This window comes from Ahaetulla prasina, chromosome 1 (genome assembly GCF_028640845.1).
Source record: "Ahaetulla prasina isolate Xishuangbanna chromosome 1, ASM2864084v1, whole genome shotgun sequence".
Taxonomy (NCBI): Eukaryota; Metazoa; Chordata; class Lepidosauria; order Squamata; family Colubridae; genus Ahaetulla; species Ahaetulla prasina.
In genome coordinates, this window is record NC_080539.1 from 34,009,301 (window position 1) to 34,032,045 (window position 22,745).

At 42.0% G+C, this 22,745-nt stretch overlaps 1 protein-coding gene across 1 annotated transcript in view; it reads right to left on the reverse strand.

Moving 5' to 3' along the window:
- KIF13B (kinesin family member 13B) overlaps positions 1-22,745 on the reverse strand; it is a 161,062-nt gene that overhangs the window by 30,156 nt on the left and 108,161 nt on the right. Inside the window, exons 24-34 of the mRNA XM_058164468.1 lie at positions 22,264-22,396; positions 19,596-19,742; positions 17,993-18,022; positions 16,646-16,745; positions 15,439-15,565; positions 11,944-11,999; positions 7,054-7,178; positions 3,676-3,783; positions 3,327-3,336; positions 1,495-1,721; positions 115-192 (exon numbers count right to left, since the gene is read on the reverse strand). Of these exons, the coding sequence (XP_058020451.1) occupies positions 115-192; positions 1,495-1,721; positions 3,327-3,336; positions 3,676-3,783; positions 7,054-7,178; positions 11,944-11,999; positions 15,439-15,565; positions 16,646-16,745; positions 17,993-18,022; positions 19,596-19,742; positions 22,264-22,396 (1,141 nt within the window). The remainder of the gene's footprint in view (positions 1-114; positions 193-1,494; positions 1,722-3,326; positions 3,337-3,675; positions 3,784-7,053; positions 7,179-11,943; positions 12,000-15,438; positions 15,566-16,645; positions 16,746-17,992; positions 18,023-19,595; positions 19,743-22,263; positions 22,397-22,745) is intronic.

Below are 22,745 nucleotides of genomic sequence, written 5' to 3' on the forward strand. Positions count from 1 at the left end.
TGGAGAAATGCTCCTTATCTTCCTACAAACTCATTGTGGAGCCACTCTTTTCTTCTCTCCACCCTCTTCCAACTATGACTTGGGAGGATTTCAGCTCTAGTATTATAGACTCACTCGATTGACATTTGGTGAACTGAGACTCTTCCGATAAAGTTTTCCCTTGCCTGTTAGCTGTTCCTTTACAGCAACCTCCTGCAAGGAAGAAACAGATCATTCTTTCTTAAATATTCATTTACAAATAAAAGCAAGTTTGAACTAAATCAAGGGCAAGGAATGTTAGGCACTTCTGTAAGGACCATTGAGAACATTTATGCAAGTGATTGTTACTGGCTTGGAATGATGGAAAATGTAGCCCAATATATCTCACTGGAGACAGCTAAGACATGCACGTAATCAGAGACTGGAACAAACTGTCATATAAATGCAGTCTAAGACTGCATGCAGACCTCCTTGGATAACAACATGAATCCAACTTTGGAAAAAGACAACACTGAACCCACCCAAAAAACAACACGCTAGTTTTTCCAAAATTAAATTACAGTAATGATAATATAGTCAGAGAATGATTGCTTCCCCTTCCCTACAAATATTGAAAAGGCCCCTCGGCTAGCGGTTAACCCACTTCTGGGTTGAAAGTATTAGGACAAAGTGGGGCTGACCCATCCCCCAAGGACGGGGAGAATGCTCCTGTTTCAAAGCTATTACTCTAAAGATTTACAAACAGAAAAAAAAACACCAATGTGAAAGAGCCATTCCTTCTCAAAGTTAGCGCTTTCTCAACAAAATTCTACCCATCTACTAGTATAATTCTTATTTATTATTGATTAGGCTAATAAAAATATTACTTAGACACAGCCTTATTTTTTTTTAGATTACCCATTGTTTGAATACAGTGAAGCTGTATGCAGAAACATGGTCGCTGCTCCCGATTCTATTTTCTTTGGAAATTTCCCTATTGTTGTTTTATTTTCTTTGGAAGTGAGATATAACCCAAGTAAAATTTTTAAAAAAGCATAGTTTGATTCATCAACACAGGAGGCCACTTTAATTTTTAGGCCTTTAACAATAAAGTTAGAGTATATGTTACAGTTCCACATCTTAAAGCTTCAGAAGATGTATGGCTCCAGAAGCCTTCAGGATCATACATTTCAGCACAATGTATTACTACTTTTTAAAAATAAAATAAGTCCTAAAATCACAGGGGTTATAGCTAAAGTTGGAACATATAGAGCCAACACCTTCTTTTTATGGCCCTTGGTGGCTAATCTTCAATGACTGCCAATATCTGAAAACAGTTTCCTGGGATTTTTAGATGGGAAACAGATGAAACCTGCAGGATAAGCTTTAGAATAGGCAATGCCCTATCAGCCTTGCTCATTTATGATGTGGTTTCATGCACTTTGTTACTGAAGTGTAACCCAAAAATGGCACTGTATCCTAAAGCCTAAGAAAGGTTTCCATACCTTGTAGTACTTTCCCTTACAATTAACTAACCTGGCGCAACCGATCAAGGGTAAGGATGTTTTCTACAGCCAACACACTTCGAAGGTATTTTTCTATATGGACTTCTGAAGCAGCAGAAGCTGCATCTTCAACATTGGCCGCCATTTTTGCTAATGCCTCACGTTCCTCTACTCCCTGAGCATCCTGAAAGAGAAAACCTCTGAAGTTAGTGAGCCCATTGGCACATAAAAAGTAACAGAAACATAAGTCACAGGACACTTACTCAAGGGTGAAATCCTACTGGTTCGGACCGGTTCGGGCAAACCACTAGGGATTATGAGCATCAGTTCACCGAACCGGTAATAATTATCCCTCCTTGGCCCCACCCACTCCCAGCCGGTCGCCGTTCACCTCTTCCGGCCACTCGGTATTCCACAGAATTCAATGTTAAATGCAGCAGAGAGAATGCTAACTTTTCTCCCTCCATTCAGAACGGAGCTGCTGCTCCCTTTATGGTTCCCTCCTGGCCCCCTCCCTCCTGGGGACTACCTTAAAGGGACAGGCTGCAGCAGCTCCGTTCTTAATGGAGGGAGAAAAGTTAGCATTCTCTCTGCCACAGAATTCAATGTTCAATACAACAGAGAGAAATGCTAACTTTTCTCCCTCCATTAATAACGGAGCTGCTGCAGCCTGTCCCTTTTAGGATAGTCCCCAGGAGGGAGGGGGACATGGCGGGGAGCAGCTGGAATGGAGTCGTTTTTGTGAAAGGCAGGAAAATGGGGAAGGGGATTTTCCTACCTGTCATCCATTCCTCAATCTCAGCACAGACTGAGGGAAGGATGGTAGGCAGGAATATTCCCCTCCCCATTTTCCTGCCATTCGCGGCAAGAAGTAGCTGGGAGGGGAGGGGCCGGTGAGGAGCCCCTTGATGAGTGATGTCGAGTTGGCCATGCCCACCCAAACACATGACCTCCCCCCCCAACAAGCCATGCCCACAGAAATTAATTTTTTTAATTTCAACCCTGACAGCTATATTTGTGATGGCAAGTTTAGAACTAGTGGGGAACATAAATCCCTTCAAAAGTACCTCTGGATAGCTGAAGAAATATTCTCTCGTTCTCTTTCTCTGTCTTCTCTCATACACAGATACACTCCGATATACACAAAATCTCAGGTAAAGACTTAAGACTGAATTTAAATAAGGTGCTTTTCAATAGTCAATATTCATTCACTATTGAATATTCATACACTATTGAAACAGTGACGTCTACGCTGGCTTGGGCAAGTCGTGAGAATGGCTGATGGTTGGATTCCGAAAGATCTCCTGTATGGAGAATTAGTGCAGGGAAAGCGCCTCAGAGGGAGACCACAGCTGCGATATAAGGATATCTGCAAGAGGGACCTAAAGGCCCTGGGAATGGACATTAATAACTGGGAAACCTTGACCTCTGATCGTTCAGCTTAGAGGCTAAAGATGCAGCATGGCCTTCTTCAATTTGAAGAGACACTTGTTCGGCAGGCTGAGGCAAAGAGCCAGTCCTGGAACCAGCGAAATCTGGGGGCTGGGCAGGGACAGAATGTATCTGCCCTCAGTGTGGAAGGGATTGTCACTCTCTAATTGGCCTTTTCAGCCACACTAGATGCTGTTTTAGGAACCTCTTTCCACGATACCATAGTCTTTTGAGACTGAAGGATGCCAATGAATTCATTCAACTACTGAAAGTTCTTCCGGGTTTTTTAAGTTAAGCATTTTAAATATAAACGCCTTTGTGCGTTTTTAAATTAAAAAAAAAAATCTAGATGCAGAAATGGGACAGAGTAGACTTCATAGATATTTGAAAAGTAGTCATGACCTAGAAAGAAACTGATCTGTTCATTTTTACCTCCTAGTAACTGAAAGCATAAGTAGATAAGATAGCATTAAGTACTAAGAAACAGGGTCTCTAAGATAAGATGAGATGAATTGCTAGACGCATAGTCCTAACAAGGACCAGGAACTAGGAACTAGGAATTTGGGAGAGGTTTCTTCCTGGATTTTCCTCCCCTTTGAATCCTCTATGGTCAATTGTCCCACCATGTTAAATTGTTAAAAACCCACCATGTGGATTCTCTTAGGATGTAATTTAGGAAACATATGGTTGTATACCCTATAAGACTAGCAAGGGAAACTGGCTTTTATTTGCGTGGGCACATTTAGAAGCAACATTACTTTGAATTCCCTGTAATATTCACCTCTGGGATATTTGAAACAATCAGGAAGACTCTCTGTTCAGCCATTGTTCCTCTGCTAAGCTGTGCACAGTTGTGAACAGTGGAATCCCAGGAAGCTTCAGCTTTCACCTGCAAAATCACCCAGAAAAAATTAAAGACAAACTAGAACCAGGCTGAAATTATAGTATTAGAAGACTTTGTACTCTGCCACTCTTAGTACTCATTCAAACCCAATGGGCAACTCACAGAGTAAAGCTGTGTTTTGTTTTGCTTTGCAAAAAAGAGGACATTCCACATATCTATAACAATTTGTTGCGTTTACCCACAGATTGTGTTTATGAAGGGGAAGGTGATGGACTACAATAACCCAACTGGTACCCAGGAAGGAGGTAACACATTACAAACAATGATTTAAGAGGATCAGTGACATTGTTTATTCTGACAGGAAGGTTCAGGAGGTTAAAATCTTGACTCCTGAATTAATGCAGAAATGAGTCATCCAAAGTTGCTAGGTACTTGGAAGGTTATTGATACAGTTTTGTAATACATGTTTTGGATTGTGTATTGATAGTAGACAGAATAGCTAAATAGCCCAGAGAGTTTAGCAAAGCTGCATAGAAAATACATTTATAGAGAATTTATGCTAATGGCTGTAATGAACAACACCAACTGAGCATCTTTGGCATTGGCTATCCATGGTCAATGGCAGAGAGCATGCTTTGAAACTTTGATCTCCAACATCTCCAATAAAGTGACCTCTAGAAGCTGCTCCACATTTGAAATTTTGGAAAACTGCTGCTGGCCGGAGGAAAGGTGAGCCAAAGATCTGAAACAATATATGATACCTCTTTCTATTATGGGAGGGCTATGAGCCTGTGTGTACAAATGCACATGAGACTCTTTTCTGGATTCTTTTCTAAATTAATCTCAGACAGTTTACCACATGAAGACTTTGCTGTAAGGCCAAACATCTCAAGCTTCTAAGAAATTTGTTAGGTATCCAATTTTAGTAGCCTGAGGAGAATATCACTGAGCACCCTAGAATTATCACCCAATTTCATCTCCTTTTCTGAAAAGTTCGTCTCCCACTTGGGTACTCACGAGATGTGGGACTCAACCCCAGCCAGCATGGCTATTGCTGAGAAGACTGGAAGATGAGGTCCACACATCTGGAGGTTGGAAATGGCTGGTTTATGCCATTATAATTTACGTGCTGCAAGACTAGGTCTCCGGAAACGTTTACACAATCTGCGTCTCTTGAATTTGTTTCAGCACCTTCTTTCTATTGTCTCACCCTCCCTCAAAACTGAGCTGTTGGAGAGCAAGGCAGAAACAAGCGAGGCAGATAAAGCACAAACCAAGGATCCAACAACAACATCAGTAACATTTCAACACACAGCAAAAACAAAGTTTCTATTACAAATGTCACCAAACAATATTGACTATGTGGGTTGATGAGAGATGGGACAATCTGCTGGCAGCATAGATTTGCTGAAGCGTGTTTTGCTAACATGCAGAAAAGCTCATTAAGGTACAACCTATCAAATACTGCCTATAAAAGTCACTGTGAGATGAACTATCTATTTCAGCAGTAAACAATGCTGACAAGGTGACCACTTAATTGTCATGCTTAGTATTATATTTTTATTGGCCCGCAGCAAATTCTGAAAATAAATAAATCCTGTTTCTGTACGTGATTCTTCCGCCCCGCTGCCCGCCAGCCATTGGAAAGGGGCCCTGGCTAATGCGAGGCCGGGCTGGCTGTGGGAGCTGAGCTGCTCTTTGCGGCGCTTTCTGTCCCCGGAGCATCCCAAGGCCGAGTTCGCCTCAATCCAAAGGACAGCATCACTGCTCCCACTGAGAGCAATGTTCTTCACATTATAGGTGAGTTAGAAAATACACACAGTAATCATGTGTCAATATGTCATTTCTTGTGTGTGGCCCGGCCACACATGAATTTACTAGGCTTATATACTGTTTGTTGTCCAGCCGCATGCCTTTCTGAATAATTATATTTAAAATATTACATTAAAATCAACATAACACAAACACACACGTACACAAACATAGAGATACACATGCACATATATATAACTCACACACATATAGTATACTTAAGCCTAAACTGTGCATAGGGACTACCCAGACGGCTGAAAAAAGTGATTTCTGACAGGTTCTCACACTTTTGACTGGTCCTCACACCTACAACTATCTTTACATTTTGCACCCTATCTTGTAACCGTGGTTAAGAGAAGCAGTTGTGAAATGAGTGATATGGTTGTTAAAAATGCTGCAATGGGCATAAATGTGAGGATGGTCATAAGTGTGAGGACTGGTCAAAAATTACTTTTTAGCCCTCTGAGTAGTTTCTATGCCCATAGCCACATCCACTCAGTCACATGAGCAGTTAGCCACGCCCACCAGTCACATGACCACCAAGCCATGCCTACAGAACCGGTAGTAAAAAAATTTGGATTTCACCATTGCTGAAAGTGCTCCGAAATTATGCTTGAGCTATTCCCTTATATACCAACAATGGATCTACTATTCAGATAGTAAGGAATGCAAGAACATTTCCTTCTCAAAGTCAAAAATTCATTTTTCCTGCAATGAGATAATAACCCTCCGTTGTATGTCTGAGCTCCCATGATGGAATGCCCCTTCACAGAGCAACAATATAATCCTATGCCCAGAAAACCTACCTGTTAAAAAGGCATTGCTAGGCTCTAACCCTTCTCCTTCACATGCTAGCTTTGGTATGCACTGACTCTTTTTGTTTGGAGGAGCAAACCTTTTCTCCACCTGCATTTATTTAATGAAGAAGAGACCAGTCGAGGGTTGTGTGTATGATTCTGTACAAGTGGTGGGCAAGCACACCCTTGCATGCACAGTTCCATCTGCATGAGTGGCAAGCACACGTGCCTGCCTCTTGTGTAAATGGAGTGCGCGCACACCTGTGATTACCCACTGCTCCAATTGCACATGCGGCAGGCACATGCACCCATTGCTTGTGCAAATGGAGCACGCTTGCCCACGCTTGCCCTCTGCTCGTGCAAATGAAATGCATGCATGCGCTCACCAGTCACTTCCGCACCCTGGTTCCAAAGGGCTCAAGGCCCAATAGTGGGCCACGGTCGGGGGATTGGAAAACCCCTAGTTTAAAGCATAAGCTAGGAACCAGTTGACCATCTCAGTAAGAAATAACAACACAAGATATTTGCCCCTTTCCGTTTAGCTTTCAGATGATAAATTATAATTTCAAACTCGCTCCAAAATACATTAGTAGAGTGGGAGCCATTAAGAACCAACGGATCATGCTATGATTTCCCAGGGCTGCTGTAACATCTCCCATTAGCAGCAAGAGAGCCTTCCAGCTCCAATGCTTGGGTACTGCCTTACCTCACTCTCGTGGTGTTTTACAATCTGTAACTCAAAGAATTCATCTTCATCTTCAGCAATAAGGGTAGCATCCCAGCCACCAGCTTCTGGCTCATCAAGATTATCCTGAGAGCTGAAGTCATCTGCTGTAAAGGGGGGAACAGAGAAAGAGATCTTCCATATGCAATTGCTGTGCACAATGTAAACTTTTTAGGAAGGTTTGGACACCATGGCTGTGCAAGTGGTTGGGGTTCAGTTTCCAAAAGTTGCTTTAAAGCATGTAGGAGCTTACCACAGGGAGTCCTTGACATATGACCATAACGGAGCCTGCCCATTACAGTTATATGTCATGACAAACTGATTTTACATTTTGTGTGTGGATATTAAGCTGATATTCAGGTCAGTAAGTGAACCAGTAGTTCTCTATGGGCATAATTTTGCTAAAAAAGGAAGTGCTGGTTTTCAGCAAAACCCATTGTAATACGTGATCGCATGACCATGAGACTGCTGCTGAATGCCCAAAGTTTGGTCACGTGTCCTGAGGAGGGAGCCTGACCACTAAAACTTCAAATCTGGTTTGTAAGTCCCTTTTATCTAGTTCAGGGGTGTCAAACTCAGTTTCACTGAGGGCTGCAACATGGTTATGTTTGTCCATGGGGGCCTGGGGTGGGCATGGCCAGCTCAACATCACTCGTGTCAGGGGCACATGTGGTGGCCCGAGCGCTCTGCCAGCAGTAAGAGGCTCCCAAGCTTGGTTTTCAGAGGCAATGGCCTCCTGCAACCCTCTGCCAGCAAAAACGGAGCTTTGGAGGGCTGCCTGCAGCCCTTGCAAGTTCCATTTTTGCTGGCAGAAGCACTTTGGACAGGTCCTGTTTCCAGGGCGGCCCCACAGGCCAGATGTAAGCACCCTGCGGGCTGGATCCAGCCCCTGGGCCTTGAGTTTGACACCCCTGATCTAGTTGGTTGTAAATTCAAATGGTCACTAAAACCTGTTGTAATTCGAGATCAATCTGTTTTTGTCTAAAGCTGCATTTTTCAACTCTGGCAGTTTTTCAGATTGCTGGCTGGGAAATTCTGGGAGTTGAAGTCTACGCATCTGAAAGCTGCCAAGGCTGAGAAACACTGATCAAAAGCAACTTCATCTTAATCCACGATTGCACAACTGTGATTATAAAACTCTTAGGCTGCACAATAACTAACCCTGAGTTCCCATGATGAGGATATTCTGTCAAATTAAATCATGCAAGCACCCTACTTGAATCACCAAATGTATTTGTTTCAAAGAAATAAAAGAAATACCAGCACACCATAAATGATCTAGGCAGCATTTAAACAATTACTTCAAACAGGATGAGTAGGCAATAGTAGATCAAATTGGACATATGAGTTTCAACCTGGCCTCCATTAGTTTGTAAGTCGAACAATCTGATTAAGAAAATGGAAAAAAAATATTTTCTCCCTATCGAATCCTCATAAGGAGATAAATGTAGAGCTTCCACTGTGAAGTAAGAAATCTGTGTGGCTGCTCCAACAGGATGTTCTCGACCAGAAGAGGAAGATTTTTATGGTTAGAGAAGTTAAATGGAGGATTGCAGTCCCAAAGCGTAAACACAGGACATTACTTAGACTACATGCCCTGCATCTCTTATAGCCTCCAGGTACTTTTCAAGGTGAAAAGACAAAGTTGCAATGAACAAAGTAAATGCTTTTGTTTTGGGAAGGGAAATAAAGGAGAAGAAAAGGAGGAACACATGGTTGACAGGACCACTTATAACTGCCTATAATGTAGGGCTGTTTTTAACCCACCAAGATCTACTCAGTATGTCCCTTTTCTATCTCCTTTCTTAAAATTCACCTCCCTTCATAAGGCTCTTATCTCACATTGTTTGCCATGGTGAAACTTACCATTTAAATCAAGGAAAATGACTGGAATGTGTGTCTCCATACCAGGCACAGGTGTCCTAAAAGAAAACAAAAGCCACGGACAACACTGGCATATCAATGCAGGAGAAAGTTAATGCAGGGCATGTTCCTGGTGATGCACAGCAATTGCATATTACATTCAGTACCCATGCAATTCTAGGACAAGGCAATGATAACCTTGGTGAACGTAGCTCTAGCTTATTTTTTTTTTCTTTGCAGATGTAAAGGACAATCAGTAATTTTCAGTGCCGGTGTTCAGTCATGGCAGATTTCTCAATAGCAAGTGGACAAATATGTGTGTCTATCTCAAGTAACTAGATTTTCTTATGTGCTGTAATTTATGTAGTTAACTAAGTGCAAAGACGTATGTCTGCTAGGAATGGGAGATCAAATAACTAGGTCTTCTAGTCCTCATGGATAGGCAGAGAAAAGAAGATTGACCAAGGGCCGTGGTAGCTCAGGCTGTAAGAAGCCTGTTATTAAAACACAGCAGCCTGCAATTACTGCAGGTTCAAGCCCGGCCCGAGGTTGACTCAGCCTTCCATCCTTTATAAGGTAGGTAAAATGAGGACCCAGATTGTTGGGGGGGCAATAAGTTGACTTTGTAAATATACAAATAGAATGAGACTATTGCCTTATACACTGTAAGCCGCCCTGAGTCTTCGGAGAAGGGCGGGATATAAATGTAAATTAAAAAAAAAATTTGACTGAAGGCCCCCAAAACAGTTCTGGCCTTCTACAGATCGAACCAGAAGTAATGGCAAGATGTGCCACCGTTTCTCCAAGATCCAAAACGTAGTTAAACCAATTGGGGTAGGCATACACAATGTGGGGATAGAGAACCATTTTTGGGTCAAGGATGACACCAAAGCTTTGATTGATATGCCAGTATCACACTCAAATTAGCAGATAGCAGGGGCATCTGCAGATGGATTGGACAATGAAAGTCCTGCCTCTTTTTTATCTCTATGCAACATAAAAAGGGAGGGAGCAGGGTTTCTACTGGGTGGCTGAAAAGGCTTGACTGAAAAGGCTGGAAACTGGCAAAAAACATTGAAAATTAGCCATGTGACCATGAAACGCTGCAACTGGCCATGTGTATCTGTGCATGCATATGTGCAGTTGTCAGAACCCAGAACCCAGAACCGGATCATACCTAGCTTTGGGGGAGGGGCCCATTGTCACTAAGCAACCTATCGTTAAGCAAGAACTACCTCTATGTGTAACATGTGAAATGATCCTATGTGATACACAGTATGTGATATCTGAAATTGCATCTAAATCAGAGGTCCCCAACCTGTGGGCCATGGACTATTAGCCACCAGGCCGCATGTGCATGTACAGCCCCACTTGCGCGAGTGTCGCTACAAGCATTGCAACCCCACTCATGTGAGCACTCAAAACTCTACTCGCGCAAGCAATGAGTATTTGTGTGTGCAGATGCCTGCTCTTCCCACAAAACCATCCCCTCTTTCCCCCCTCCCCCCACTCTGGACCACCAATCTGGAAAGATTGGGGAACTCTGATCTCAATCATTTTTTTCATACCAATAAATATATAATTATTGGTTTATATATATATATATAAGTATTATATATTACTCTACACATAAGGAAGAGTGACTCTTCCCAGGGTTTCATCTCTAATACTGACAAATGACATTTCCTATGCATTTGAAGGGGTCTCTTCGCAGCCATAAGGACTGGAAGCTTTATTTTTTTAAAGAATACCAATATTCTCAGGTACCCAAATTCTACATTCAGTAAAGCCTTCCTATACTTCCGTGAGGTGGCAAAGATTGCAGGCGTATTTGATGTACTTTCAATATTCTAAAAAGACGATTTTGCAAAATATCTCTGTCTACTCAGGACTTATGAAATGCTGAATCCAGGTTAATCAATACCACAAGGAAAGGAAAGGCTTTTAAGTGAATGAGCCAGGCAATTGCTATTCATTTTTTTTCTTTAAATCAGCTAAAGTGCAGTAGCAATAAATATTGATGGCCTCGGGCTCCCCAGCCGGCACTTCACGGCGGCCTCCCCACCCTGCCGCCGCACTCAATTTCGGCTTTGAGGAGGCGAGGGTGACAACGCCCCTCCGCCCAGCGGCAGAGGAGGGAGTGAGAGGGGCGAAATGTCGAACGCCCCTCCGCCCCTCCGCCGACCACCGCCGCCGCCGCCATCAAAAAGCGGCGGAAGAAAACGCCGGAGGCCAGCCGCCGCCCCAAAACGAGCCGGCCGAGCTGGCAAAACATGCCGGCAGCATTTGGGCTCGTCCTGCCGGCCCAGCTGTTCCCGAGGGCAAAAAACCCTCTCCCTGGGTCGGCCCTGCAAGGGTAGACTTGAGTATAAGCCGAGGGGGCGTTTTTCAGCACAAAAAACGTGCCGAAAAACTCGGCTTATACTCGAGTATATACGGTACTGCAAACAGGATGAGTAGGCAATAGTAGATCAGATTGGACATATGAGTATCAACCTGGCCTCCATTAGTTTGTAAGTCGAACAATCTGATTAAGAAAATGGGGGAAAAAAATATTTTCTCCCTATCGAATCCTCATAAGGAGATAAATGTAGAGCTTCCACTGTGAAGTAAGAAATCTGTGTGGCTGCTCCAACAGGATGTTCTCGCCCAGAAGAGGAAGATTTTTATGGTTAGAGAAGTTAAATGGAGGATTGCAGTCCCAAAGCGTAAACACAGGACATTACTTAGACTACATGCCCTGCATCTCTTATAGCCTCCAGGTACTTTTCAAGGTGAAAAGACAAAGTTGCAATGAACAAAGTAAATGCTTTTGTTTTGGGAAGGGAAATAAAGGAGAAGAAAAGGAGGAACACATGGTTAACAGGACCTCTTATAACTGCCTATAATGTAGGGCTGTTTTTAACCTACCAAGATTTACTCAATATGTCCCTTTTCTATCTCCTTTCTTGAAATTCACCTCCCTTCATAAGGCTCTTATCTCACATTGTTTGCCATGGTGAAACTTACCATTTAAATCAAGGAAAATGACTGGAATGTGTGTCTCCATACCAGGCACAGGTGTCCTAAAAGAAAACAAAAGCCACAGACAACACTGGCATATCAATGCAGGAGAAAGTTAATGCAGGGCATGTTCCTGGTGATGCACAGCAATTGCATATTACATTCAGTACCCATGCAATTCTAGGACAAGGCAATGATAACCTTGGTGAACGTAGCTCTAGCTTATTTTTTTTTCTTTGCAGATGTAAAGGACAATCAGTAATTTTCAGCACCGGTGTTCAGTCATGGCAGATTTCTCAATAGCAAGCGGACAAATATGTGTGTCTATCTCAAGTAACTAGATTTTCTTATGTGCTGTAATTTATGTAGTTAACTAAGTGCAAAGACATATGTCTGCTAGGAATGGGAGATCAAATAACTAGGTCTTCTAGTCTTCATGGATAGGCAGAGAAAAGAAGGTTGACCAAGGGATTGACTGAAGGCCCCCAAAACAGTTCTGGCCTTCTACAGATCGAACCAGAAGTAATGGCAAGATGTGCCACCGTTTCTCCAAGATCCAAAACGTAGTTAAACCAATTGTGGTAGGCATACACAATGTGGGGATATAGAACCATTTTTGGGTCAAGGATGACACCAAAGCTTTGATTGATATGCCAGTATCACACTCAAATTAGCAGATAGCAGGGGCATCTGCAGATGGATTGGACAATGAAAGTCCTGCCTCTTTTTTATCTCTATGCAACATAAAAAGGGAGGGAGCAGGGTTTCTACTGGGTGGCTGTAGCTGCCATCTTGACTGAAAAGGCTGGAAACTGGCAAAAAAACATTGAAAATTAGCCATGTGACCATGGAACGCTGCAACTGGCCATGTGTATCTGTGCATGCATGTGTGCAGTTGTCAGAACCCAGAACCCAGAACCGGATCATACCTAGCTTTGGGGGAGGGGCCCATTGTCACTAAGCAACCTATCGTTAAGCAAGAACTACCTCTATGTGTAACATGTGAAATGATCCTATGTGATACACAGTATGTGATATCTGAAATTGCATCTAAATCAGAGGTCCCCAACCTGTGGGCCATGGACTATTAGCCACCAGGCCGCGTGTGCATGTACAGCCCCACTTGCGCGAGTGTCGCTACAAGCATTGCAACCCCACTCATGTGAGCACTCAAAACTCTACTCGCGCAAGCAATGAGTATTTGTGTGTGCAGATGCCTGCTCTTCCCACAAAACCATCCCCTCTTTCCCCCCTCCCCCCACTCTGGACCACCAATCTGGAAAGATTGGGGAACTCTGATCTCAATCATTTTTTTCATACCAATAAATATATAATTATTGGTTTATATATATAAGTATTATATATTACTCTACACATAAGGAAGAGTGACTCTTCCCAGGGTTTCATCTCTAATACTGACAAATGACATTTCCTATGCATTTGAAGGGGTCTCTTCGCAGCCATAAGGACTGGAAGCTTTATTTTTTTAAAGAATACCAATATTCTCAGGTACCCAAATTCTACATTCAGTAAAGCCTTCCTATACTTCCGTGAGGTGGCAAAGATTGCAGGCGTATTTGATGTACTTTCAATATTCTAAAAAGACGATTTTGCAAAATATCTCTGTCTACTCAGGACTTATGAAATGCTGAATCCAGGTTAATCTTACATGCAATACCACAAGGAAAGGGAAAGGCTTTTAAGTGAATGAGCCAGGCAATTGCTATTCATTTTTTTTTCTTTTAAATCAGCTAAAGTGCAGTAGCAATAAATATTGATTCAACTCCTACAGAAGATTGTAATTAAACTTTGTTTAAAAATTCTGCTACTTTAAAGAAAGTGCATAGAGACTAAGGATTTTTCTCAAACATCCTCAGGATTACTTGCTTATCCTCCTTCAACTCAGGCACTGTTTAAAAGCCTCTCGTAGGGGCAATCCCAAAGGCTGTTTAGCTGTCCTGGGGCAGCTTCCAAAATATGTATTAGATTTTCTTGTGGTATTGAAACCAAACCTGATTAACTATGCAAACACCAAGGGCAGCCATATTTTGTGGGAAATTATACAAAGCATATCTTATTCAGTTTTACAACTGCATTATACTGCACTCAGATGTGACGACGGTCCCATATTTGGATGATTTTCAAAGAAGACAAATTTGGGGGGAAGAGTAGTCTCTCCGTTACTACTATTGGATGTCTAGCTACTCATTACTCACAGCCAGTAGATTTTAAACAACAGCTGCAAGTAAGTAACAACTCTGTCATGTTTGTGAGCTTCCTCTGTATGGCTGGTTGGCCACCATGTGACAATGAATGCTGGACTAGCTGGTCCAACAGGGCTCTTCATGTAATCCATATACATCCATATACATTTGTAATCCTGCTCTCTTTCAGGATAAATTACATTATGCAGAGCATAAAAAAGGAATAAATGATAAAAGGCTTGAGAAAAAAGAAAAGGAAACATAGCCAAATCTAGGGCAGGCTTGTCAAACTGGCAGCCCGTGGGCCAGATGCGTCATGTGCAGGCCACGCCTACCTCAGCTCAGCAAAATGTTGCAATATGTCACGATTCGTCACGTGACGTGATCAAGTTTGAGACCCATGATCTAGTTCATCATACCTCTCCAGAGCTTTCTAGCTTATCAGCTACATCAAAGCACAACTTTCTTAGTTTTCCCATTTCTCTTGACTCTTTCATTTTTCCTTCATAGATTTGTCCTCATTCTTTCTGTCTATATATGATCCAATAAATTCACTGTATTTCTTTTGCATTGGTCACTTTCTTTTATATTCAGTCCACACTGAATTGGCACCTGTTACGTTTTTGATCCTATCTCTTGTTATTATATCACATACACTTCTTCAGCATCTCATTCTTGTTATATTCAATATACTTTGCTTTTCCTGACACAATTAACTCTCACTTTTGAATTACAAAATGGACCGAAGCTAGCTCTTATATGCAGACATTTCCCCGTCTTTCAACAAGCAATAATTCCTTGCAACAGGCCACATGTTACTCACTTGTTGTCTACCAGCACTTGCACATGTTGTATTTTGGTTCTCAACCAATAACATGGTATCATTTACATACATAGTACAAACATATTTAGGCCTCCAACCTCCCCTAACTTTAACATTATGACCAACATTCCTTATATATTAACACATTAAACAATTAAGAAAACGTCATTCTTTCTCACTTTTACTTCCTGCCCAACTTAAAACATTTACTAGGCATTTCATTCATTCTCTTGCACATTTTACTTTCACAATATCCTACTCTTTCACTTTCAAAAACCAATCTTCTCTTTACTTTTCTACCATCTTTCAGGAGGGTAACTGAATTTCTTTGCTTCTCATCCCATTGACACTTTCTCCATGGTGACAAGCAAGATAATAGCACCCTTCTATTTCTTCACCACCACAAGCAAATAATAGGAACCCAAGCAATTTGTGAAGCTGGCAGGGTATAGCTTTTTTTATTTCAGGCCTTACCACTCAGCAGGTGCTCCAGGGATTCCGCTGCCAGCAGATGGCACCATTACAGCATTCCTCTCTTCTGTAAGGGTCAACCTCATCTCTAGCAGCTGAGCTTCTCGATCATCATCATCTTCTGATTTGTCTGGAAGAGGTTAAGAAAGTTTCACTATACATTCAACAGCACCTCCAAAGAAGACTTCTATGAAAATTGGAAGGGACCACAGGAAACCATTTCAGAAAATGGCAGCATCTGGCTGGCTTTGTTCCTTTAGGTTTAGCAAGTTAATATTTCAATGGGAGAGCATCAAAAATACCCGGGTTGTAGCCTAGATTGGGAAGTCAATAAAGGTAAAGGTTCCCCTCGCACATATGTGCTAGTCGTTCCTGACTCTAGGGGGCGGTGCTCATCTCCGTTTCAAAGCTGAAGAGCCAGCGCTGTCTGAAGATGTCTCCATGGTCATGTGGCTGGCATGACTAAATGCCAAAGGCGCATGGAACACTGTTACCTTCCCACCAAAGGTGGTCCCTATTTTTCTATTTGCATTTTTTACATGCTTTTGAACTGCTAGGTTGGCAGAAGCTGGGACAAGTAATGGGAGCCCACCCCATTATGCGGCGCTAGGGATTCGAATCCCTGAACTGCCGACCTTTCGATCGACAAGCTTAGCATCTTAGCCACTGAGCCACCACATCCCTTTATTGGTAAGTCAATAAATATCCACAAACTACTCATCTACTATTGCCAAGAAAGCTACTTAGTTGTGTCCATGTGAGCAACAGAATCAGATCTGACTTGAGGACTTATTGACTTTTACTAGTGACCACAAAGCCCTAATCTTTCACCCTTGCCTTAAACTGCAAGAAGAAATACATACATTGTTAAGGATACTTGGGAGGACTTTTAAAATCCTCTTCAACTGTTATATTAATATTGATTTGTATATTCTTCTAAAGTACATATGGGTATAGGCAGAAGATGCCATGCCTGGTAGTTCCATTGTGGCCTCTTCTATTCTTACCTGCATGTATATCACTCTTTCAGTCCTATATTACCTTGTGTCAAGCAGATAAACCTGGAGCTGTTCTACATGCTTACAGTAGTCTGAGTGCAAGGATGACTTTCCATGCAGCTGAGGATGCCCTGAACATGTTTCAGGTTTCTTAGCTTCCCAACAACTTTGGCAGCAGTTGCAATGGAAAATAATAAATTGCTTATGCTTACCAGGCTTTCCCGCAAGTTTCTGCAGTTGTTGATCTAGATACTCTTGGCGTTTTGTAAGAGCATTTAACCATTTCCTGCGCAGCCTTTCTAGATCTCTATCCTGTGAAGAAATGACATTTTAAAAAATAACAAAACAAAACATCCAGAAATAATACTTTGTCTGAATCTCTGCACGCAAAATGTTTTGAAACTCAGGACAAAGAAATAGCCACTGAAAGTAAAGCAAGAAAAAAAAATGCAGTGTACTAAAGGTAACTGTCAGTACCCTTAGTTGCACTTGTAAGGCCAGAAGTAACCAGTCTGTTCATGCAATAGCAGTGGAACATGAGCGTAATACCATATGCCTACAACTACTTGTACTGCCTCATTCTGGACTAGCCACAGCTTCCAAGTGTTCTTCAAAGGAATTTCAACATGATTGTGTAATAATAGTCCAAGCAAGAGCTAACTAGGGTACAAATTACTGTGGAGGGTCTCCCAATCCAGGAATGCGTACAATTGATACACAAGAGGGATTATGATAATGCAAAGGTCTTCCTCTATGGTTGACATCTGTTCTTCCAGCATGAACCAGAAGTCTAGAACTCCCAAATTGCTCTTCAGTTCCACTAGGGATACTGCAACCTGAACTAATACTAACAACTGAAATCCTCCAAATCCACATCCACTTGTTTTGTATAGTTGAGATTAAGTCTGGTCATCTCCCTTCAGACTCCCACAATCTACTGACACTGAGACAATGCTCGATTGGCCCAGAATTAAGATATACATCAGGGTATCATCAGTGGACTGATGATATGTAACTGTATGTCACTGAATGACCTTGCCCAGCAGCTTCATGTTAATGTTAAACAGTAATGAAGAGAATTTAGAGCCCTGCCACAGGGGTCTAGGGTCAGACTGCACCCATCCACCCCCAATATCTGGAACTGGCCGGTGAAAAGAATTTTTTTGTGTGCCATCCATTCCTAATCCTCTGAGCAAGCCTAGAAGGATACAGTGACTGATGGTTTGAAAACTGACCAGAAATCAAGAATCCAACTGACAAATTTTATTTATTTATTAAATAAATAAATATCTCACTATCCAAAGCTCTATCCCCATCCCAAGTTTTCCAAAGCAGTCCACAAGTATAGCCAATGCTATCTCACTACTATTCCCTGACATATTTTATTCTTACATCTTTTTAAAGAAAATTATCTTAATTGACTAATGACCATAATAACACTAATCACTTTTGTTTAGAAAATACAATATTGAACTGAGAGATAGAATATAATGACAGTTGTTTTTCTAATGAAAAAAGGCTAAACAATTCAAAGAAGACACTAATTGTAACATATTTACCTGATAACTGTCCATGTCATCATCTTCTTCCTATGTAAAAACCATGCAAAGTCACATAAATCCCAACATTTTTGAAGCCAAATTTATATCAAATATGCATATATTATGTACAAGGAAAGACTCTCAGTTAATAGGTCCACATGGTAGAGAAACACTCTCATTTATAGTTTATTTTTGAAACAATTGTTTCTGGGGGAAAAAGATAGGAGATAGAAAAGTGCTGCAATTCTGGGATAAAAATGCTCCACCAGCTCTCTAAAATAGCTATTAGAATATGTAAAAAAATGTATCACAAGTTGTTTCTCTTAAGCATTATATAGGAATGTAAGTTAAATGATTATTTTTGTGCAAGTTCTGAATGGTAGTAGGCCTCAAAAATTGTGGATGGCTGCAGCCTGATTCTTTGTTAAGAAATCTGCCTTCTTGCTCAGAAAAATGACAAAAAGCTAACTTGGGTTATGGAGAGCATCCTACGCACCAATAAACCATAAGCACTGATGAAGTTACCTAGTTTGGGTAATGAAAAGTCTGCAAGAAAACAACCCAAGGGAGCACCAAAGACTCCTACATCCTGTGCAGCCAAGGAGATGGATGGGGGAAGTCTCATCTATTTGCCTTCTAGTAAATGGATACTTTGAGTTAGTTTGATGTAGTGCTTAAGACCAGAGGTGGGCTTCAGCAGGTTCTGACCAGTTCTGGAGAACCGGTAGCAGAAATTTTGAGTAGTTCGGAGAACCGGTAGTAAAAATTCTGACTGGCCCCGCCCCCATCTATTCTCTGCCTCCCAAGTCCCAGCTGATCGGTAGGAAATGGGGATTTTGCAGTATCCTTCCCCTGCCACGCCCACCAAGCCACACCCACAGAACTGGTAGTAAAAAAATTTGAAACCCACCACTGCTTAAGACACCAAGAAGACCCTAGAAACCAGAAGGTTCTGAACTCTAGTCCTGCCTTAAGCAAAAAGCCAGCGCGGTGACCTTGAGCCAGTCACTCTGTCTCAGCTCTAGGAAGGAGGCAATGTCAAATCACTTCTGAAATCGTGCCAAGAAAACCACAAGGACTTGTCCAATGCTGACTCAAAGGTACACACACACATATGCAAAAAGGATGCTTCATGGCCATAGGAATTGCTTGATCAATGGGAAGTCCTCTGCTATAGTCAATTCGTAAACACCCAAAACATGTTCTCTACATTCAAAATACATACACACATGTAAATTATTGTCTTTCTGAAAGCAGGCGTAGAGAACACCATTCACTGACAGGTGTGAACATTCAACCTCCAGCTTTCAAACAGTACAGCTCCCTGTCTAACACAGATGCATGTGACTCAGCACATATCAAAGCTCTGATGAGCCCAAGAAAGTGGGTTCTAATTCACCATTCCATTCTGCATGACAGGTCTGTAGGTTAAAACATAGAGGAGAAGAAATGCAGTAAGCTTATTTGTCCAAGTAATTCAGAATGACCCACTCATTCCAGAAGCTGAAGCAGAGAAAGTTCCCTGCCAATGATTTGCAGAAAGACGTTTTTGTGAGTGGATTTGACATATATGCATGAACACATTTAACTGCTTTGGTATGCAACAATAAGAATCTTCTACCTGATAATTCTCATGACTTTTGGGTGACTTGATATGTCTGATCTGCACACAGCCCACTGCTACGGATAAGATAGATTCTTCCATGAGAGGCAACGTTCCTGATTCTTGCACAGATTTCACTTCTACTTGGATTCGGTGTGACTGTCCCTGCACATCCAGAGAAAATATTATAAAAAGCAGTATATAGGAAGACCAAGGAGTAAGGGGGACCTCTGCTGGCAAAAAGAGGTCTCAGCATTTTGATCATTCAAACTGATTAATCAAACCATTTGCCCACTCATTCCGAATTGCTCAGGGGGGGAGAGAACAGCAAATTGATAACACTGTCTGCATTAAGACTGCATCATAAAATACTAAGACTGTAAAATTATAAAGCTGCCTTACCATGATAGTCAGACAATTAGTTTACCAGTCTAGCATTCCTTAATTCTGACTAGCATCACTCTCCAAGCTCTTCACCAAAGGTCTTTCTCAATCCAGCTATCTGAATTTGTTTGGGGCACATTGCAACCTAGACCTCTACTCTATGTAAACTTGGTGCTAAACTATTGAGTTATATCCTCTACTAAGAGCTGATCCTAAGCCTGCAAACTAAAACACTCACACATTATTCCTGAAAGCTGAGCGTGAAAAACATTTCATTTACTAGATGAGTGTTCACAGTGTGTAGGGACTACAACTTGCAGAATCGGAAAGGGCAGGGATTGCTGCAAGTAGCAAATGCCAAACAACTGGAAGGTTCCAGGATGGGGAAAGCTACACTAGAACTACAATGCTGTAGGCTTTAGAAAGTACAGACAGAGCAACAGCAACATGGTATGGAGCAACATGTCTTCTTCACTCACATATGTTTATTCATTCATGTGCATGTGATTAATGGCAACTGATCAAACGAATGGATTCTAACAGTTCTCATTGGCTGCTTTCACATAACATGCATAACCCAGTAACTGAATTAATTCATCTTCTGTACATGTACTGAAGCACAAGTTTCCAACTGGTCTTAACTTGCCCAATGCTAATCTTAATGAAGGTTGATGCTAAGATTTCTGTTTTGTGCAAATGCATCTAAAAGCTTAGTTGGTCAGATTCATTTAGAGCATCGTCACGGCGGTGTCACGTGATGTATCAGGACTTTCCCCCCCTTTGCTAAACCGGGCGTGGGCGTGGCTAGTGTGTGAAGCATCCGGCCCATGCCCTGGGAGTTTGATAGCCCTGACCTAGAGGGAAGGCTTCTCCACAGAGCCTTTTCTACAGAAAACTAACTAAAACCTCAGATGGTAGAAGGGATAGACCTTAATTTAAAATATCTGTTAAATTAGTTCATTTGCATCCATTACACAAATTAATTAAGAGATGTAGAACATTAATGCTGTAATCATGCAAATGATATACCGTACTTTTTGGAGTATAAAACGCACTCCCCCGCCCAAAGTTGGTGGAAATGTTTGTGCATCTTATACTTCAAATGCTGCCAAAGCCTCGCCCACCCACCGGCCCCCACCCTTCAGCCTCTGCCTCCCAGCAATTTACTTCCTTGCAGCAAACAGGGCGGTCAGCTTCAGCACAGCCTGATTTAGCACGAGCAGCTAAAGTTGGATCTACCTCCCAGAATACCTCCTATCAGCTATTCCAGGCTGCGGGGATCGCCCCTGTCCATCAGCGCCACCCATCACCACTGTCACCTATCGCAGCTTCCGTGCACCCCATTTTCAGCCTCCGCGCATCCTGTTTTCGGGCTCCTCATGCCCCACTTTCGGCCTCTGTGCGTCACATTTCCTCCTGTTCCAGGCGGCAGTGATAAGCGGCAATGGGAATCCCCGCTGCCTGGAATGGGGCGAAAAATGGGGCATGCAGAGGCCAAAAACTGGACGTGCAAAGGCCAAAAATGGGGTGTGTGGAGGTGGCGATAGATGACAGCGGTGATGGGTGGTGCCAGCAATCCCCGCAGCCTGGAACAGCTGATAGGAGGTATTCTAGGAGGCAGATCCAGCTGCCAATCAGCTGCTCATGCTAAATCAGGCTGTGCTGTTCGCTGTTTGCTACAAGGAGGCAAATTACTGGAAGGCAGAGGCAGATTTTTTTTTCTTGTTTTCCTCCCCAAAAGCAAGGTGTGTCTTATACTTTGGAGAGTCTTATAGTCCGAAAAATACAATAAATTACATACATTTTCTAGTCTTGGAAACAACATACTTTGTTGCTTGGGGCGAGAAGTCCAAATTAAAATGTCCAAAATCCAGTTAAAAGATGTCCAAGGAATTTGAGATTTTTCTATAGTATATCAAGGGGAAGAATTCTGTGATGTGAACAAGCTTAGCGTCCTTCAGAGGTGTTTAGAACAGCAGAGCAAATAATGGGAAGGAAAATATGTATTACTTATTAAATATAAGTAGCCTATGTTTGTTCATGCTACCAAGGGAAGAAATGAGTAGCCTGAACATCATTCAACAAAAGCCAAATTCATAGTGTTTACATAGTCAAATCAACCACACCTCTAAAAATAGAGGCAACATAATAACTGTTGACATTATTGATGGTCTTTACCATCAGGAGGTTGTGAGTTCAATCCTAAGTAGAGGCCAGATGTAGAGTCTCCTGCTTGGGCAGGGGGTTGGACTAGATGACCTACAAGATCCCTTCCAACTCTGTTAATCTGTTAAAATCTTACCTGCTTGAGCTGAAAAATGCCACCTGTATGTACATCCTTTGCTGCAGTTACTTCTACTGGACAGTATTCTCCATTTTCATTGAGTTCCAGAATCTGAACCCAGAGCTCCACTTTGCGGGTGACCTCACTCCACCTACCAAAACACAATTTTTGAGACCAATGAAACACTATGCCTTTTGGAAAAATGCTCAAAGATTTTACTTTGCTTTGGAAACTATACACCAAGAGAAGACAAGTTTGCAAGTTTAAGGATGTATGCGTGAAAGAGAGGAAGAGGAAGTATATAGGGGCAAGGAAGAAAGCAAGAAAGGGAACATATGTGTGCGTGCATGGGAAAGAAACATTAAAAAGGGAAATAGTTTCAGTGCAGCTTCACTTCAGTTGGGAAAACACATTTAAGTTTCCCTTGTGGTTACGCCTAAGTTACTTAGAGTATCAAATTTTGCCAACATGGGCATTTACGTTTTGAAAAGAGCTACATA